At 40.6% G+C, this 15,407-nt stretch overlaps 1 protein-coding gene across 1 annotated transcript; it reads left to right on the top strand.

Moving 5' to 3' along the window:
* Window positions 1-8,029: 8,029 nt before the first annotated feature.
* rcn1 (reticulocalbin 1, EF-hand calcium binding domain) lies at window positions 8,030-13,769 on the top strand. Its single transcript, XM_035651902.1, has 6 exons — window positions 8,030-8,575; window positions 9,547-9,740; window positions 9,842-10,020; window positions 11,520-11,580; window positions 11,988-12,187; window positions 12,339-13,769. Exons 1-6 carry the CDS (start codon window positions 8,352-8,354, stop codon window positions 12,444-12,446), a joined length of 966 nt encoding a protein of 321 aa, XP_035507795.1. The 5' UTR covers window positions 8,030-8,351; the 3' UTR covers window positions 12,447-13,769.
* Window positions 13,770-15,407: the final 1,638 nt, after the last annotated feature.

Here is a 15,407-nt window from a genome sequence, read left to right as displayed (position 1 = left end):
AACTATGGTGGCCACAAAACCCACAAAAAACATGGAAGGCCCTATCTACAGCCAGTGTTTGGTTCGTCTGTTCTGGGCTACTGTAGAAACATGGTGGTTCAACATGATGGCCTCTGTAGAAGAGGACCCGCTCACTGTATATAAAAATGGGTCATTCTAGGGTAACGAAATGCATCAATTCTTAGTTTCAGGTTATTATACACCAATGAAAACATACCTATGGATATTATATTATATTTCTGCCAATAGATACTCCTATTCTCGATCCTCCTCCTCTTGATTCAGTGCTCTGAGAAGAATTAGGGTCATTAGACTATGGCAAGAAACCTCTACACATCACATAGCATTAGGATCTTTGTGGCTGTACAAGAGTGTCCTCTGCCACTGAATAACCCCTGCAGGAAGCAGCACAAAGGCTGGAAATGGTGTTTGTGGCACATACACACACTTGAGCACAGTTTTCCTCAAACATGCCACAGTGCAGAGAAGGTGTAAAGAAAGTATTGTAATCACAACTGACTAGAACGTTGTACCAGAGGAAAATGTCACCCAAATGATGACCCATAAATCACAGACCACAGTCACACAGCCAAGGCCTAGAGACAGTCTTTAGCATCCAGCATCAGCACTCAAATGATGTTTAGCCAGAGGCGGACATTTAGCACCAGACTCCGTGGCCTCTGAGGGCACTTTGTCACAGATCTATGGATGATTCAAGGCCTGGGGACAGCGTTTAGTATTAGCACTTAATGTCTCAGTGTGTTCCAGGGGTTGGTTCTCAGGCAATGTAGTTATGCTGATTGAAAGAAGGAGATCAAATTAGATGTTTTGAGGGAGCCGATGAGAAGTCCTCAGAGGGGCAACACATGCGTTGTTCTCTTGTTGTGAAATATGACCTTTATCGAGGGAAGATCTAGGGGCCCCTCTTCTTATTCTGAGATGTCCTCTAGGATTAATTAACCCTATTCTTCCATTAAGCCTCTGGGATTTGCATTTCTTAGATTGAGAGAAGTCTCTGAGGATCCAATATGCAATGTTGTTCTGATTTCTATCAGGTGTGTGCACAATTTCAATTTTAAAGACATACTACTCCCCCCAATATGTCATAATGCGTCACAGTATTGTCAAGTCTTTGAGTTTGTTGCCGGACAGGATTGTGTGCCTTATTCCCCCTTGAGGATGACTGTTGTAAGCCACAAAAATTAAAAGGCAAATGAGCACAAAAAGCAAACCATAAAATCTCTCTAAAAGTTTTGCACTTACATACAACACAGGCCTTTACCACACAGTAACACTGTTATGCTTAGCCGGAGAAGCTAATGAAATTAGCAGCACAGATCACAAGCATCTGTTTGATGTCACTAATGATGTGTAAAGGGGGCTGCCATGTGCTATTGTTCTAATCGCCTATAGATGCATGTCTGTATAATGTGATAAATGTCATAATCCCAAAAGAGAGAACACAAATTTACCATTCTCTCCCAAAACTGGACCATTAATGTCAATCATGTGGACGGATACAGAAAGCCAGAGGGTGCCAGCTCACACAACAAGCACTGGTCCCTACAGTCTCATGATGACGGTCCCCAGACGGTCCGCTATAACAGCTCCAGCTAATCTTCTTTTCATGGTCTTCATTACGACCTGTCAGGACATAAATTGACAGTAAATTGCCATGTTTATTAACACAGCACTAAAACAGCATCCTTAACTGCTGTGCCCTCTCGTGCAAATGTTAACGTTTAACAGTGACCAATGGGATCAATTAAGATGCAGCATAAAATGATGCTGCACCCAAACAAATTTCCTACTAACACACACACACACACACACACACACACACACATACACGGGGCATCACATTCACAATTCCACCTTAATATCCCTCCTCAAACATTATGTCCTCTGTTGATGACCCCCTTTGAAGACCTATTCAGACAGACACTTGCTCGCCACATATTTGCAGCTCGAGTAACGATGGGAAGGGCCATGCTTCACGGAGCACTGCATCGACAGAGTCTTGAGTCTGAGACTTGCTGCGGCCTTTGCCATATAACACAGTAATTACTAGATCAAATCTGTTCAAATTGAGGCAACGCTGTTCTGTGATCCCTCCTATACTAATCAGCACGCTGAGGTATGGCTGTGCGACTATAAATTGCTGACTTAATTAAAACCAGGACCTCTCTGTCATCTAATTACAGGGAGAAAAGGTTATTGCTTCAATGCAATTTTCCAAATATGATTCCTTCACAGTTATTAAAGGCTCAGGCGTCGTTTATTGTTTCAGATTTTTCAATATGGAAATGGCCCCGGTGACAGACGTAATGACTCGGGGAAAACGCTTCATCTCGATAGTGGCCTGGCACGGCCATTTGTCTAAGATAAGTGGAGCGGACAGGACCCGAGGAAATGTCATGGGAGGCATCCCATGATTGCCTCCACTTTACAGTTGTCATTAAACAGAGCAAAGGTTTCTTTTCTCCTATGTGGCAGCAATGAGAAGTTTATTAATCTATCCAGAATAGTAGGGGCGGTGAGTTATTATAACTATGAAAATTCACAAGGGAGAGGGGAATTGTGGAGCGTAATTGTGTGATGCGAGACTCTATATTCCCTTTTATTGTTCACTCAAATCAATATTCTACTTCAGCCCCTCCACCAACCTAAAACCTGACAGAAAACTGTTGTAGAAAAGGTGACACAGAACTCGTATTAATTACCAACAGCACAGGGAAATCCCACAAACAACACGGCACTGAACACACCCAAAGCCCAACTGCAATAACAATTTGTTTAAAAAAATGGAGGAACTTTGATGGAATTGTGGTGCCTGAAGAAAATAGACCAGAGGAGTAAATTAAGAACATTGTAGGTTCAAAGATCAAAACAACAATAAATGTGCCAAATTATCTCTCCTACATATTTATAGTAGGTGGGCTTGGTCTGGTTAAAACTCCACACAGTTCTAACTGATTGAAGCTTCATTGGTTGTTGGTCAGTCAGTGATCTCTCTGCTTTTTCCACTCTACTGTTATCATCTTGTATTCAACAACCAGAGGGAAATGTTTCTTATGCTTTTATCGAAGCACCAAGATACATTTTAGGCGTGTTTTCTACGTTTTCTCTCTTTAATTTAGGGCTGCAACTAACGATTATTTACATTATTGATTAATTGAGAAAATATTTCAGATTAATCATTTGCTTTATAAAATGTCAGTGAAAAATGCCATTGTTATAACTTACCATAGCAGTCCAAAACCTTCATTCAGTTTACTATGATATATAATTGCAAAAAGTAACAAATCCTCACATTTGAGAAGCTGGAAACAAAATTTTTGGGGGTAGTTTTGTTTGTTTGTTTGTATTACTTTTAATTAATCCCACAACGGGGAAATTCCCTTGTCCACAGCAGCATTTACGTGAAATAAATAAATACAGATATAAAAAAAACGATGGTAAAGTGATAAAGCTATGGTATGGTAACCTTCCCTTCTTACACCGAGGGTGTAACAGTCAGCTTCACTAAAAAAAATCCTACCTTTTACTTTCACCCACTTCCTCTATGGAGTCCAGAGGACAGTCCAGGACAGAGCTCGCTCTCCTGATCAGTTTATTGAGTCTCTTCCTGTCCCTGTCCATACTACCCCCTCTCCAGCAGACCACAGCATAGAAGATGGCTGAAGCCACCACAGAGTCATAAAAAGTCTTGAAAAAAATGTAATTATCATTTGAGCTCTGCTTGAATTCCAATATTATTAAGCGAACAGGACTTCTTTGGGTATGTGTACATTTCAGAAAAGAAAAAAAGTCCTTATTTTCTGCACAATTCTCATCAACTATGAGGCTTCTCATTAAACAATGAGTTTTCTTTTCTGCTTTTTGGTTCAAATATGCAATGGGGTAGCTTGAAGCAAAACAGGAAGATTAACCCACTTTTTTTTGCCATAAGCGACCAAACAAAACCAGCAAAAGGTAAAAACAAAGAAGCTTTGTTGTAATAGTGAAATTCACTTCCAAAAACCCATTGAGGATTTCAGTTATTATTAATAAGCAGTTAGACATTCATATGTTCAGATAAAATGTGTAAACTAACAAAAGCTTTCTTTGCATACAAAAAATAATTATTATATCCTGTATCAGATAAAATCAGTCTGTGGCTGTGAGCATGGGGCAGGAAGAGGCCACAACAGAACTGTATATCCTGGACACTAATGCTCTGTGTCTCCCACCATAGGGTTTTCTTAATTACATTAACCAAATGCCTTCTGCAGTGTGTATAATCTCATGGTTAACTGAACACCCCTGTAGCTGCAGCCCCCTCCCCTTTCTATTCCTGAGTGAAATATTCATGTTGAAAGCCACTCTGCATCTACAATCTCTCTCCAGTGTGTTAATGCCTGCAGTTGATCAGCCATGCTGCTATTGTTTGATATTAGCTTTTCAATAAACTTCAACATGTAGACCATACCTCGAAAAACGTCCACTATCATCTGGGATTGAGAGAATAAAATGCTATATATTTTCATTCAAGTGAGTTAAGCACCATGGCTGAAGCTTAAAAATCTATAATATTGTTAACAGATAATGTACTCTTCTTCTTGTATATCTAGTATGTCTAATACCAATAAAGTATCTCAGTATTTTAGTTTACTATAAATATATGTTGATTTTTACATTTTTAAGTAAATTTCAGCGATGTGTCTCACTGGAAAAAAACACATTTGTATTTTTTCATGTCTACACAACACACTGATTCAAATTGACCAGGCAGGACTAATTTAAATACATTAACTATTCATTAATTGAATAAAGAGGCTAGTTAGCCCAAGGGCCCCTTTATAATCATAAACTGGGGTGTACTATTTATGCAAAACAGCAAAGTGCCATGTGCTGGCTTATTATGCTACTGATGAATGGCAAAGTACATGTTTCTCCTGCCCACGAAGGAGGATTAGGCATGGCAGTGTCAGCAAGTTGTTTCCAGGGTACAGAGTCTGCTATTCCATATTACAGCAGTATGAGATGTGTCTGTGTAATGTGATTCTTCTAGTCTTCTTCATGTAGATATGATCGCAACCCCCTCCCCATGCAAACTCTTTATGTCTTTCTCAAAACATTATGTCGCACGCATGAAGTTACAAAACCGGGTCACCTTCACACTCTCTCACTAACACATTGACTTTTCTCTTTACATCCACTGGGGCAGAAAGACAGACTAGAGATAGTGTTGCTGTCTTGGGCTTTAATATCAGGATGCACCAAACCAAATGTTTCCTCTCCTGACCTTAACTCAGGCTAGCTACTAATACCAAGTACAATCTGATATCAATGCTGTCTTTTTTCCAAATTTAAAATCTCTATACCTTGCTGCATGGAAGTCATTATCTTCATATATAAAGGTAAGATGAGGCCAAATATTGCTGTCTAACAGGACTAAAAACTGATCCTGCAGCCAACAGAGGCAGAAAGAGTAAATGGACAGCACATTGACAATGACAAAGAAACTGTATTTAATGTTAAACATCACATCCTGAATAGCAGATCCACTTTATAAGATCAATAAAGCTGATATTGATACGGCGTATCGGATCTCTGCACCCCTGATACCGACATTGCTCCTGTAGGCTCTGCAATGGCAGGAACTGGAATAAGTTAATTGGCACATGACAAAACAGGTAACTTCTTGAATTAAGAGGGTTCAAATGTCGGCTTAATAAAGGCTGAGGAAGCTTATTGTAACTATTAGTTCTATGTAACAGGGACAATATGGTAGAAAACTATATTGCGATTGTGATGAGCTTTGTGGCTGTTATTGTCACTGATTGTGTCTGTAGCCATGGCTGTGCATTGGAATGATTATTCCTTTGATCATTATTTTTTAAGGGGTGTAACACTGACTGCATGCAGGGGTTGTTTGTTTGTGTGCAGTGAGTTAACATGACTACGCTGGCTGAGCATTAATAAAGCTACTGTATTCTCTTGTGGAGTTCAACAGGAAACAGATTTGTCATATCTGATAGAACCACCAGTGGTTCTAATGATGCTTTCTTGGCTAACGTTAGTAGGAGCAGTATAAAATAGTCACAGCACAGCTACTGTAGACATATCCATAGCATTATAGATTCAACTATAAATGCAGCCATAGTCCGAGCAATAACCACATCCACAGCCACAGTTTCAACCACCACAGCCGGGCAGAGCAGCTGTGCTCACAGTTAGTGGCTGTATACTGTCATGAGCAATAAACGCATAATGTAAAGCATCACATCATTTCTCCTGCTATAGTATCTGCAGAGCGTTATGTATTGTTTGTTATATTGTTTTTATTGTTGAGTATTTGTTTTTTTCTGTTACAATGCTGTACTATTATGCACTTTTAGTAACTGTGAAGCACTTTGGAACTGCTGTTTTAAAAAAGTTTACTTTCTTAAATAAAAGGTCACTTACTTAGTAAACTGGCAGTGTTTTTAACTGAACTAGACCAACACACTAACTGTCCCTATACTGATCAGGAGGGGTGCAAAAAATATTGCAAGGGAATCCCAAACTTTTTGTTAGGTAATGCAAAACTTCAGAAAAAAGTTAGGAAAAAGAATTCGCACCATGCTTCATAAGACCCTCTCCAGTGTTATTAGGCAAATATTTTCTTTGGATCCTACCTCTGACTTACTGCAATACAGCAGTAGCCTTCCCTTCCAGTATTTCACAACAATATATGTATGGCAAACATAACAGAATAGTGACTATTCCAGCCACTCTCTGTCTATCAAAGAGTTGCTAAATAAATGTTTTCACTGCCACTAAATGAACAAACATTTTCCAGCTTTATTGGTGCTGGACTTCATCAACCATAATATTTTATTTTCACCCCCACAGCCAGACTTCAAAATAACACAAATAAATCTGAATTAGATCAGATAAAGTTGTTTCATGTTGTAGAAAAAGTTGTCTACTGTCATAAGCAAATTCTCAAGTTGTATGGCCAGACATGGTGGAGACATCATAAGTATCCAAACACATTGTTAATTACCGTTGGTAAATTACAGTGCTTGCTGATGTGCATGAGAAATAGTGGAAACTGTGTGTGCTCTCATTCTATGGTACTAATAAACCCTGCATAGCTGATGTGGCTTTTACAAGCAAGGTGATTTGAAGTTTTAAACAAACGTCCCCTGCTCTCCCAAAACTTATAGACCAACATCATCCCTCAAGTAATAAAAAAATTACATAACCCACCCACTTTTCTGACTCTCTATCTCTTGTGTCCCTCCCAATAATTTTCCTACAGTGGCTAAATATGAAGCACTACAGGTTAGAAACTTCTGTGGAACCAACTAACTAGGCCTCAAAACTCAAAAGATAAGATTTAAGAAAATATATAAGAAAACAAAAGATTTTGCATCTAGTATTCGGTATCAAACAAAATAACTCACACGCTCTTAGACTGTACAGTGATCAAACTCAGCCACTATATAGTATTCACTTAATTTAGTGAAAAAGGCGCATTATTAAACAATGACTTTTGTCTAGAGGGCCTCAAACACATAATGACTGAACACGTACACAGATATTCAGGGTCTCGTGTTGATGGTTGAGTCTGTTATATTACAAACTGTGGCAGAAACAAGTGCCTACAGGGTTGCATATTTGTAGGTGACAGGGCATAATTAAGGAATATTGGGTCTTTAACACTATTTTTGTATCCTACACATACCTGTACGCTCGACACATTCACATGCAGCCCCATTTTTTCATGACGGCTGGCTGGTGCGAGTGGGAACACGACCATGATACTGAAGCAGCTCTGCAGGTTGAAGAGCTCTAACAATTTCGTAGCACTCGTATTTTCGCTCCTCACACTGACCCATGCTGAGCTAAGTTTGAGCGTCAGCTTGCAACGTGGCGCCTGAATCCCTCTCGCGTTACAGACATCCCGCGGGCCAATGGCAGGGGTCTTATCTGTGGACGAGGCTGGGCCCTGCCTCAAACGGACGCTGTGATTGGCTGTACGTAAGGCGGCAGAAAATCCCGGTTTGGTTGCGTCCCTTCCTCAGGAAAGGGGAAAGGACTGTCTAAAACCGTTGGAGTGAAGACTGTAGGTGTTCTCAGCGGACCTGTGTGTAGCCTCAGGTGCTCTTTGTAGCTTTGGTTTTTGGCAGCTGAAACATTTGTTGCGCACCTCTGCCGAAGAGAGGAAGAAAAGGCTAGTGTGTGTCAGTACAACCGGTGAAAGTGGCTACATAATTAGCCGCTCGCTTATTGTGCATTGTAGTGTCAGGGGCCTGTTTTAGAACACAACTGTTCCGGCCCCAGAAAGAAAGAAAGAAAGAAAGCTTCACCCCCGACTGATGGACGTCTTCGGCTTCGTGTGTGCTGTGCTTCTGTGCACCTCCGTGGCGCACGGCAAGCCAACTTTAAGAAAAGAGAGAGTCCTTTATCAGGACCCAGAACTGGCCCGGCAAGCCCACGAAGACAATAAAAGCTTCCAGTACGACCATGAGGCCTTTCTGGGCAAAGAGGAGGCCAAAACATTCGACCAGCTCACCCCGGAGGAGAGCAAGGACAGGCTCGGGTAAGGACGTAATGTCGTTAGCACCCTGTAGGCCCACTCTGGTGGTCATTCTGATGTCTGTGGATGCTCTTTAGGTGCGGTACGGGACAGTGTTGGTGTTAATGTCACAGGCTGCAGTGAATAAACCCCCCACACACTCTCTCCTCTCCGTCTATTGCGTGTAACTGTTCACTGCTGGACATTAAAATTTAACACCATAAGCACAAGTGCCTGAGAAAGATGTGCATGCCAGCTAGTCTACGAGACTAACGTTAGATAAAACGGCGCATTATTATGCCACCGGCACAATTCGCACACACACCCCTACGGAGTTAATTCCTTTGCCGTAATCTCAATTATAGATCATCATTAAAGAACCATTGGTAGGCGATGAAGTTTGAGCAAAGTTCTGTGACAGTGGGCTCTTCATACGGAGCTGCTGCGTGTACACTTCAGGGGCTACGTGGTTCTGTTTGTGTGCTTCTTCATTCATTTTAATGGGTTTTTTTTTTTTTGCCACTGCTTGGATGACAAGTTGGCACCATGTAACACACGTTGGTCAAACAGGGCTTTCCCTCCTTCAAAACTCTTTCCCTGTGATGGTGAGAGTGGGAGGACCCCTCTGTAACATCACAACGTGGCAACCCAGGTCTAAGAATACACCACAGCTCCTCTCCTTTCTTACTAAAATGGGTTTGCCTGCTCCTCCTACTAGAGTAGTTCCATGGAAGCCACGTCCCTAATTGTAAAAATGGTGGAACCCAATAAAAACACACACTATTTACTAGTATTTTTTTTTTTTTTTGTGCTCTTCTCCCTGCTTGTAAGAATAGTAGCTCAGTGCATGTTGGGAGGTAAAACAGCTCAGAGACATGATTTTTTTTGGCTGTCAGTTCTCCTTGCGGCACCTATATTGGATGTTTCCCACTGTGTTTAAGCATTGAAAGTAATAACTAGCTAACAAATGCTCCCTGTCTTCTTTTGCCTTCCAGTAAGATAGTGGAGCGGATAGACAGCGACGCCGATGGCTACATCACTACAGCTGAACTCAAGGCTTGGATAAAACGGGTACAGAAGCGCTACGTGTATGAGAATGTGGCGAAGGTGTGGACAGATTATGACCTGAACAAAGACAACAAGATTTCATGGGATGAGTACAAGCAAGCCACATACGGATACTACCTCGGTACGTGCGGCTTTGGCATGCTATGTCATTTCTTTTTTTCCTTTAACGTGCATTTAATAAAGTATAACAAAGCTATGTATGGTTTTGATTGGCTCTCTTAGCCAACCCAGAGGAGTTTGAAGATGCGACAGACCAGTTCAGCTTCAAGAAGATGCTTCCTCGTGATGAGAGGAGATTTAAAAGAGCTGATCTGAACGGTGACCTGGCAGCAGACAGAGAGGAGTTCACATCCTTTCTCCACCCTGAGGAGTTTGAACACATGAAGGATATTGTGGTTCTGGTAAGCCCTCTCCGCCCACATGGTAATTAAGTATGAATAAAAAGGGGCAGGGTAGTAAGGCTAGTCTGTTGAAGTTTTTGCAGATGGTACATTAACACAGTGTTAGATATTCATATTTGCTCTAAATTTTGAGTTTTGTAAATTTGTCAGTCCACTAAGAAATATTATTCAATCACAGGAACAGATCTGAGTTTCAGTTTGTTTAATGTGATGGGCTACTTGGATAAATGTGCCACATTTGGATAACTCCTGGATGAAATTTTAACTCGGTCGGGAAATGATTGAGTTTCTATATTTTTTTGGAACAGGTCCAGTGGGATGGGGCCGACTGTCCCATTTAAGACTCAATCTTTAAATATAAATCCGGCTTCATGGAATAGTTGCGTGGCAAATGTTAGCAGTGATGCACTATGCTGCTCTGTTCATAAAAGTTGTACTACCCATTTGACAGAGTTAATTATTAATCTCTCATTTTTTATGAAGTCACCGAATGTTACCAAAGAACTGTTCAGCCGGGGGGGGGGGGGTCTTCACTGATTGTGGTGAATCTGGCTGAAGCTAATAAGAGGCCTGTTTCTCCAAATCTTTCACACGACCATGCAACGATGAGTAATGTCGGTGTCGTATGCAGAGAAATGATTCATTAACAGCTCCTCAGTGTCCCCTAGGTACACCACAGCACAGTTCTTGAATGTCCTATCCCATCATATCTTAATAAAGGCTTTAGTTTGGTGCAATTCCAGACAATATGAGCGTGGTTTAGCCTCCAGGTCACCACAGAGTCTCCAACATAGTTGTGTCCCACATAGCTTTTGATCTACGGTGTTTGGAAGAACCAGGCCTCAGTGTTTACAGAGGTCTATAGGTTTTATATTTTGAATGAACATCTCTTTTTGTTTACACACAACCTTTCACAGGTTAAGTGGGTATAGAAAATGGATAGATGGATTTTCTTGTGTATTATTAGTGAGCTATAAGACTACAGAAGCTACATGGCTATTAATCATTTAGCAGGGTTCAGAGCGGGCCTTTCACCTGTAGGAAAGGATGCATACAGTGATTTGAATCTGTGTAGCTGCGTGCATGTGCCTGGATGCATTGCAATTACTGTACTTGTGTGTGGGCGGGGGGGGGTGTTGTTAACTAATGATCAGCTCACACGGCAAGCCTTTAAGTAACCATTTAGTCAAATTCACACTCTGTCAAATCCAGGATGTGAGAGAGCAAACCATCTGCTAAGGCTTTAAATGCCAGTGTTTGACCAATTGTTTGCTAAAAACAAGTGTGTATCATCTTTTAATGTGGAGGGTTTGGCTCTTCAGCGGGGAGTCCTGTGATTGCAATGTCAGTCTGCCAGCCCAGTTGTAAGCGGACCCTCATACATTCAGTCGTCCTGCCTGAGGCGACATGTTTCTCTTTTATTACTCGGAGTGAAAGTTCCACTATTATTGACCCTTGTCCCTTCCTTTAATGGCATCATTACCTCATTCTGAATGCAGGAAACCCTGGAGGACATTGACAAGAACAGCGACGGACACGTGGATGAAGATGAGTACATCGGTAAGTTTAAGCAATGAATTGAAATAAATAAATTATTTTTAAACAAATGAACAAAAAAATGATAATAATGCATAAAATAATACAAATAATAACAGCAGCATTAAAGACCTATGAAAGATGAAATTAAGTGCAATAAAAACGTAGTAAATATCATAGATCATAGTTGTTAATGGCAAAATCCATCACATTTCTCTAATTTACCACCACTTTTAAGTAGGTGACTCATTTCTGGATGTTCTGTGTTGACCTGACAAATGTTTGTTGTTGCCCAATATCATGATCGCTATTTAAGTAGGGATCACAGAAGTATATTTGAGTCGTAAATAGTTTTTTCAAACATTAACTTGAAACTGTACATTTTTTTTCTCATGTTTGCTTATTTGTCTTTTTCACTTTCACTTTTTCAGCCGACATGTTTGCACATGAGGACGGGGGTCCAGAGCCGGAATGGGTCAAGACCGAGAGGGAACAGTTCTCTGACTTCCGAGACTTGAACAAAGATGGTAAGATGGACCAGGACGAAATCCGCCACTGGATCATGCCACAAGACTACGACCATGCTCAAGCCGAGGCCAGACATCTGGTGTATGAGTCTGACCAGGACAAGGTACAGTTCAGCTACATCAATGTGTTTAACATCTGTCTCTTGTCACTTTTTGTGCACGAGGTCTTGTCCACACTAATAATGATTCATTTTAAATTCTTTTTATATGGTTAGAATAATACTTATCTTGCAATTTCTTGTCATCCCTTCTCAGGACCAGATGCTGACCAAAGAGGAGATCCTCGAAAACTGGAACATGTTTGTGGGAAGTCAGGCCACTAACTACGGAGAAGACCTCACCAAGAACCACGATGAGCTCTGAGCCCTCAGTGCAGCTTATAACGTGTGTGTGTGTGTGTGTGTGTGAGTGAGGAGGGTTGTTGAACATCTTTGTCTTCAAAGTCAGAATCACAGACTCTTGCGCCTCCTCCCACCACCGCACCCACTGCTGCATCCTTTCCTCATAATAGCGGGACAGATGTCAGTGTGATGGATGGTAAACCAACACTGTACATACCAAACAAGAGGAGGGTTAAGGGCCGGTCCTACCACTAACACTAAGGGTCCATCTCGGGTCGGTTGGTTCTGTTTCTGACATTCAGGAGCAAAAGCCAGACCCAGTGGACCTGCTTTCCATCGATGGTGCCTTCCAGCCGCATTTGCCGGCTTCGCTGCCTCAGAGATCCGTGTAGATAGTCTTTAATAAAAACCTGTCAAAGCTGAGTGATGAGCTTTACGTGAATTGCCAGAAACAGGAACAGATTTTGATAGCTATGTTAATGTGAAACTACAGTGCAGAACATTTATTCTGATTTTATTTATTTATCGATATCTTCAGAACTCTAGGTTTGAGAGGAATACAGTGTTCAGCTAGATATGTCGGTTTAAACAAGACACAAATGATGTTTCTTTGTTTACAGTTTTCCTTGCCAAACGATTTTAATATTTCTTTCTTTGGATTAGTTAAGTGCTTTAAGAACTATTAATTAACTGACCTTTAATGGCATGGTTTTTGCACGCGTTTGGTTTGAGTGTAGCCTGTGAAAGATTATTTTTCTTCATACTTAGTTGAAAATGTATTTATTGGTGTACTTAAGGCCAACAGTATGCTCCAAGTTACATTTTTATTGATCTTTGTTGATGTTACGTTTGAGCTTTACCATTTTACAACTGTCTAATTTAATTAAAGTTGTTTTGTTTTGTTTTTGAGGAGGGTAGAAAAGTTTCCTTTCCTCACCACTCACATGACTCTTTGCTTCCTGTTACATCCCTCTGTGGTCATCTTCTGTATCAGCTGTACTGCATTTGGCATTGTATCATATATCAGCCTGATGCTTTTAAAAAACAAATTCATATTTTGTCTTTTTTGATCACATTTTTTTTATACTGTTTAATGGATACTCTATATGACCGATGCATAGAGCTATGCAACTCATCAAAAGAACAAACTATGACCAGAATCTGAGCGTCATGTGATTTTAGTATAAATGTCACTCTTTCCTCCTCTTCCTCTTTCTCTGTTGTGCTTTGTTGTCCCAAACCTCAGTTGCATTTATAGTCCACGTCACACGGGCACAAACACATCAAGATTTCTCCTTTTTCGCACTGCACATGCTCATGAAATGTGTCAATTAAAGAAAACTATTGTATATTTTGTGTGTTAAGCTGTTATTTCTTTTTTGAGTATTGTTCAAGGATAGACACAGGCATTATGGTGTCTTCTCAGATAGGCATCTTAAAGGAATAGTTCAACATTTTGGGAAATACACTACACTTGCTTTCTTGCTGAGAGTTGGAAACGATCAATACTGCCATCAGCTGGTTAGCTTAGCTTAGCACAAAGGCTGAAAATAAGGAGAAAACAGCTTGGTCCTGTTCAAAATCACAATCAGAATCGAATACTTAATTGATCCCGAGGTGGGTTTGTTTGTTACAGTTGTTCAAGGTGCTCACACAATGTTAAAGAATATAAATAATACTTATATCACAATCTAACACAATATATGGAATATAAATTGTATTTATAGGTACATACATATAAGTAAATAATAAAGCCTATGTATGTCTATGTGTAAGCTGATTGAGAGACTTCAGCTTGTATAGAACTCTGCTGAAGACATCCGGCTCCCATTTTGTTGTGCATTTGAATAGTTATTTGGTACTTGGACCTGGTTCTCTTGCTGTTTGTCCCTGAACATGTACTGTTTGTGTTCTCCGTGCGCTTAAAGTTTCACATGAGTGTATCTCAGGTAGCTCTATTGGGTTCAAATGTTCAAGTCTGTATTCAACTTTTGACTCATTGAACATCAGGAGCAAGCGGATGAGGACACTTCTTATGACTAATTAGTCACACACACACACACACACAGCAGAGATGGAGTTAAGTTGACTTGCTTTTGCTGCTGGCTCTTGCAGTAAAACTCTCAGATGTAACTGAGAAAGCAGCTCTGCCACCCAGCCTGTCCCCTCTGCTTGCTCATGTGGAACATATGGATATATGTGTGCCAGTTAGCAAGACAAGTCAAGCGGGACCAATGTGATAAAGCTCATTAGGAACAAGGAACAGGGCGATGTATGTGTGGGCTGTGTTATTCTGTTGTGATGTAGGACCTTCTTCAGACACTCTCAGACCCTGACTGCAAAGCCAAAAAGGTCGGGAAAGCTATTAGATATTCAGGTCTTGTTTGATATTTTTACATTTATATACATTTCTTTGACATTTTCCAGGTTTGAATAAGAATATATCATAAAAATCTGCGAAAAATAGGTTACCAAAGTCTGGCGTGGCTCCACTTATACAGCGTCATCCAAGAATACATATTTTTTCAGATGAATTTCTTTTATGTTCATCTGACAAAAAACTCCAAGTCTAAGGATAATTCAATGTGGAGGTGTTTCCTATAGTGACGTTTGAAGTTTTTAGTTATTTTTGGTCTTTATAATGTCCCTTAGATAATCTAATGGTTGCTCTATTGCCTTGCTAAAGAGTGTGGGGTCAGTCTTGCGTCATTCATTTGAATAATTGGGAGGCCTAAAACACTAAGTAGCTCAATGTACTTCCTCCAAATAGCATATGAGGTTTGTCATGTGTCAGAGTGCATCTGTGTGTCTGGGCCAATGTGTGAGTGGAAGTGGATGAGTGGAAGTGGTGCACAGAGATGTAAAAGAACCAAATTTGTGTTTGACTGAGCAAGATGGGGGCACATGGACTATCTGTGCAGCCTGCCTCGCGGTCATGTTTAACAGCCTGCCCCTCCTGTTTATGATAGGTTCCTAATCATTC

The sequence above is a fragment of the Morone saxatilis genome, unplaced genomic scaffold (genome assembly GCF_004916995.1).
Source record: "Morone saxatilis isolate NCDOM2014 unplaced genomic scaffold, NCSU_SB_2.0 Contig11, whole genome shotgun sequence".
Classification (NCBI taxonomy): domain Eukaryota; kingdom Metazoa; phylum Chordata; class Actinopteri; family Moronidae; genus Morone; species Morone saxatilis.
The sequence above is the reverse complement of the archived record's forward strand: the minus strand, read 5'-3'. Positions and strand labels throughout refer to the sequence as shown.

Bases quoted from the DNA above. Each gene is read 5' to 3' on its own strand.
- rcn1 (XM_035651902.1), top strand. From the start codon at position 8,352: ATGGACGTCTTCGGCTTCGTGTGTGCTGTGCTTCTGTGCACCTCCGTG. The intron at 9,741-9,841 runs GTACGTGCGGCT...TGGCTCTCTTAG, and splicing joins CACATACGGATACTACCTCG to CCAACCCAGAGGAGTTTGAA. The intron at 10,021-11,519 runs GTAAGCCCTCTC...TTCTGAATGCAG, and splicing joins TGAAGGATATTGTGGTTCTG to GAAACCCTGGAGGACATTGA.